Source organism: Fundulus heteroclitus, chromosome 14 (assembly GCF_011125445.2).
Source record: "Fundulus heteroclitus isolate FHET01 chromosome 14, MU-UCD_Fhet_4.1, whole genome shotgun sequence".
Classification (NCBI taxonomy): Eukaryota; Metazoa; Chordata; class Actinopteri; order Cyprinodontiformes; family Fundulidae; genus Fundulus; species Fundulus heteroclitus.
In genome coordinates this window covers 6,066,642-6,071,913 of record NC_046374.1, presented here as the reverse complement: position 1 = coordinate 6,071,913, position 5,272 = coordinate 6,066,642, and the positions used below count along the sequence as shown (strand labels likewise).

General features: G+C 36.0%; 1 protein-coding gene across 1 annotated transcript; it reads right to left on the bottom strand.

Annotated features, from left to right (window-relative positions):
* Window positions 1-1,494: 1,494 nt before the first annotated feature.
* Window positions 1,495-4,478, bottom strand: LOC118565914. Its single transcript, XM_036146992.1, has 3 exons — window positions 4,185-4,478; window positions 2,650-3,497; window positions 1,495-1,506 (listed from the first exon to the last, which is right to left on the bottom strand). The coding sequence occupies exons 1-3, from the start codon at window positions 4,378-4,380 to the stop codon at window positions 1,495-1,497; spliced, it is 1,056 nt and encodes a 351-aa protein (XP_036002885.1). The 5' UTR covers window positions 4,381-4,478.
* Between the last annotated feature and the right edge of the window lie 794 nt (window positions 4,479-5,272).

The following is a 5,272-nucleotide window of genomic DNA, read 5'->3' as shown; positions in this document are numbered from 1 at the left end:
AGTAAGCAATAATACAGCTTTATTTTTGTTTACAATTTTTAATTTTGTTGAGAAAAATGTTATATTAACGTTTTACTTACGTGTAAAGGTGACGTTCTCTGTAAACAAAGATCACGTGATACATAGTGATAGTTTGTCGCTCTCTCTTTGTATTGTATGTCATATGTAAAGAAACTTAGAGGTTTTATAAATTACTGTGTAAAGAGCATTATTAAATAATGATTGATTCTTAAAATTATTCACTATTAATTTATTTGTAGGTATGTTTTAAGTGGACATGTACAGGAGGTATTGTCACACCAAATTCATCCAAGCTGCCCCTACATTGCTCTGAAGACCAAGGTTACTCCATCCCAGAGAATACGAGACAAACCACATGAACCATGGGTTTATTTAGAGAAATCTAGTGGAACTGTCTACTGTGCACATTGTACATGCATGGCTGGGTAAATATTTTAATATCTACTGTGAAATTATGATCACTTTTTTTTAATCACAATTTCCTATTGATCAGCAATAACGAATCATTTCAGGCTTGGAGAAGTATGCAGCCATGTGGCGGCACTTTTGTTCAAAGTGGAGATGGCTGTAAAGATGGGACTGACACAATCAAGCTCCACAAGTAAAGCCTGTCAGTGGAATAGCTCTTTTCCAAAAGAGGTAAGCAAATTGTAATATATATATATATATATATATATATATATATATATATATATATATATATATATATATATATATATATATATAAGCTTATATAAATATATATATATATATATATATATATATATATATATATATATATATATATATATATATAAATTAAAATTATAACTGTTTATTGATTCTTCTTTACTTTGTATTAATAATAATTTTTCCTTGTTAATGCCATTTAATTTCTACTGTCTGAACTAACAGTTATTAATAAGACATATTTTACAAATATATTTTAAGAAATTGTGTTTAATATTATTACATTTATATTTTTTTTCTAGGTAACCCCAGCCACCATCTCTGGAATATTCAGTGAAATTAAAGGAAGACGTACTAAGGAAATAGATTCTGTTCATGCACATGGTACAGCCCAACTTCCTCCACAAAGTGTTCTGGATAGCCTTTATTCCATTGCACCCAATGCAGCTTTCTTCACCTCTGTTAACGTGTTGTCACCAATTGCAAACGCTGATCTTGTGGGGAGAGAGACAAAATACCCTCAACTTCTTTCAACGCTACAACAAGAATTTCAAGAAGATTCGATAACAGAACTTTGTGCTGAAGTGTTAAAGAACTATTCGGTGTCCTCTGCACAAGCCAGCAACTTGGAATATGCGACAAGGAACCAGTCTATCAGTCCACTGTGGTACCAACACCGGACAGGGAGGATTACTGCTTCCAAAGCCCATGATGTTCTCGTTAGACAACCAACAACCAATCCTGACACTCTTGTAAAGAGAATAGTAGGATACAAGGTGTATGACCTCTCCAAAAGTGCTGCTGTCAAGTGGGGAACTGAGACAGAAGATGAATGCAGACAAGCCTACAGTCTTCACCAGAAAGCAGGACATATAAATTTCACCTGTAGGTTATCAGGGTTTGTGATTGACCCAAACCATCCATTCCTCGGAGCCAGCCCTGATGGAGCTCTGAACTGTGATTGTTGTGGCAATGGAACTTTAGAAATCAAGTGTCCCTTTAAACATAGGGATGTTGCTGTTGAGGAAGCAGCCATCATAGATAAGGATTTCTGCCTTGATGCTACTCTACATCTTAAGGAAAACCATAGATACTACACCCAAGTTCAAATGCAGATGTTTTTAACAAAGAGTCAGTATTGTGACTTTGTAGTATTCACTAAGAGTGAGCCAGCAAGCATGTGTATTATTCGCATTACACTTGATGAAAAGTTCTGTGAAAACCTCATAAACAAATGTGAGAAGTTTATCAAAGACCATGTTGTCCATGAACTTATAACTCGTCAGTTAGAAAATGAACCTGTTGTCAACCAAGAACTGGATATTAATGAAAAAAAAACCTGGTGCATTTGTAATGAACCTGAATATGGACGAATGATTAAATGTGATGGTGAGTTATGTCCGTACGAATGGTTCCACTATAAATGTGTGAACATTCGACGAAAACCCCGTGGTCAGTGGTTTTGTGCAAGTTGTGAACCATGATGAGTCACTGAGAACAGCATGAATCTATTGCAAACTGGATCTTTAGTTCAAATACCAGAATTGAAGGGCATTTTGAATTACTTGCATTTTTATTCACTTTGTAAATAAATTGAATACATGAATATTTAAAATAAGTTGTTTTTATTGTGACATTTTGTTTTTAATTCCAGTTGTACACTTATATTGAATGGAAAAGAAAACTTAAAATACATGTAAAGGAAAAAATACCATTTTAAATTCAGTTTAAAAATTTTACACACAGAAAATAGTTAAAATAAAATAATTTCAAACAAACGTCACTTCTTGAGTGAGAGAATTTTCTTATTTACATAACTAGTTTAGGTTGCAGGTTGCAGAGCGCAGAACAAATGGTAACTACACTGTCGGCATGTGGGACCATGTGCATTGTCATATTCGAACTCAAGATGTTAAAGTTCTTTAGTCTCTCTATAGCTCTCTCAACATGAATGCGAACATGAGCAATCCTGCGAGACAGTTCAACCTCTTTAGCAGATAATTGGGCCTTTCCCTTGGTAAATGAAGGTATAACAAGTGTTGCACCACGGTTGGCCAAGTCTTCTGAAATTAAAAACCCCCGATCTGCCAAAACCTGGTCACCATACTGAATGTTGTCCAGAAATCCACTTCTGAGTGTGATCACTTTGTCTGATGTTCTCCCACCAAATGCTTTTGATACAAAAGAAATGGCCCCTGTTGGTGTTATGGAAACCAAAAACTTTATGGTGTTATTATGTTTATAGTTAGACCATGTCTGTGCTCTAGCTGTTAGCTTTCCAGGTCTCTGAATAAAGACTTCAAAACAGTCAATGATGCTGGAACACCTTGGGTATGAGACCTTGAATATGTGTGGCATATTTGCTATCAGGTACTCTCTCTCTGGCCACTGAATAAGGAAACAAAGTTTTCTAGCAAGTCTTGGAAGTCCTTGATTAAGAATGTCAGAAATTGTGGTCAGCGAAACATTAAACCGATAGGCTAGATCCTGATGCTGCAGATTTAACCTTAGCTTCATAAGAACACACAATAGAACACTCTTAGATGACATGACTCTGCTTGTAGGTAACACACATTCCACAAATGAAAGCAGCCACAAGAATATTGCCACGGATGGAATGCCAGTGTGAAATTGCAGCTTTCTATCACTTTCTATCACTTGTTGTTCTAAATGTTGCTTGTTTAATAAGGTTGACAAACGCAAATTTTCCTCTTGAAGTCGTCCTAACTCTGCATAGAGCTGCTGAGTTTCTTTCCGGAGGTCACAAATTTTCTGCACACAAGAATCATGAATTGATGTGGACGGCTCTGTAATAAATAAATAAATAAATAATGTTACATGAGAATCATAATATCACATCAAAGATCACACTTTTGTAAAGTACTGAATACAAATATTCTAATTTTAAAGAATCAAGGAAGAAAAGAAATTATTAACTGTGACAACCTGAAAAGTCTTTTTCTGGGGAAGCTGCTCTCTTTTCCTGCCTGGCCAGGTCTAAAAGAACTGATGCTGCCTTCACATGCTGCTTTCTGATTTCTCGCTTTTCTGCCCTTAGAAATCTGGACTGTCTTTGTCCACTATCTGTCTGTCTCCTTGCCTCATTATAGCCCAAGTTGATGGAGGGCACATAGTCTGGATTTGACAAGTCATTGCTCTTGGCACCTAAAATGTTGAATTGACATTTTACATTGGCACAAAACCAGTCATCATTAATTGCATTAATATAATTTAGTGGCATAGTCACTGATGAGAAAGGTGGCTCAGACAGAAAAAAAAAAAAAAAACGAACTGTCAGGGATAAATTGATGATTTTACCAGAAAAATAAATCTCGTATGCTTAATCTAACTAAATTAATAAACCAACCCTTCAATCCCATTCATAGTCATAGAGCTACATGTACTCATATTCAGTGTGGTCTTTATAGTTATTTTTAAAGCAATGATACGTTACAGATATGTTTAAGACACGTCTTAAAAGAAAAAAACCTTACCTGTCACAAAATGCAGATGACAAACTCGGTCATGATCTGCCGGCTCCCACGGTTGACCATTCAATGTTCTCCGCTTTATCGCCGCGATCCAGAGCTTTCTTCTTTGATCTGGTTTCTTGGGAAACCGGTAAAAACTTTTATGATTGTGTTTGTTGTATCTATTAGTACAGCCGATCACGCAGCACGAAACAACCATGACTAATAACCTTAGTTGTTATCACCGCAGGCGGCCATTTCTTGTTTTTCTGCCAACCAGTTAGTCACGTGACAGATTTGTGACGTCACGGCGAATAAGCGTATAGCGGTGAGGCCAGCAGTTCCTTGGCCTCTCGGCAGGGGGCGCTCAAGGGGCGCCGCTCCTGATGCTAAAACTGTAGAGTGACAGCAAGTTATGGAGGTATTATCACTGAGCTATATCATACACTGGAGTGCTAATCACCGTCTGTTTGAACGAGTCACTGTGAAGCCACCAGCCGCCATATTGGTACTCCCTATTTCCCCCCAGTAACTAAGGAATATGTGCGCTACAGCATCGAATAACGAGGATTTTCTTAAGTTCAGGGGGGGCTTAAAACTTTTAAAATGTCAAATGCCATATAGTTTTATGTTATGTTCTAAAAAGATCAAGTACTGAGAAAGTCATGTGCTGAAATATTTTGCATTTTATTCATTTAAATATATATGTTTAACATTTATAAATATATAAATAACAATATACAAAAACATATATTTACATATGTGTATACATATATATACATATATACATATACACATACTTATATATACATATATATATCTAATATGAATAACATGTAAAATATTTCAGCACCTAATTTCCTAGTAGTTGATAGTGTTAGTACATCCACTGACTATAGAATTACCTGTGAAACGTTTTCACTGAGCCAGAAAACTGCTTGTTGTTGCAACCAAATCCTATGGGATTCTGTGAGAGTAGGGAGGAGCAAGATGGCGGCCAGTGACTTCAGTTTTTCGGCAAAATCAGCACTCCAGTGTATTATATAGCTCAGTGGGTATTATTAGCGAGTTTTGCTAAACAAGTAAAGCACTAAAAAGACTCTAAACATACA

What these genes read in the sequence shown, in the direction of transcription:
- LOC118565914 (XM_036146992.1), bottom strand. Translation starts at nt 4,380, where the DNA reads ATGGTTGTTTCGTGCTGCGTGATCGGCTGTACTAATAGATACAACAAA. An exon ending in TCATCTGCATTTTGTGACAG is followed by an intron (nt 3,498 to 4,184) that starts GTAAGGTTTTTT and finishes TATTTATTACAG; the next exon opens with AGCCGTCCACATCAATTCAT.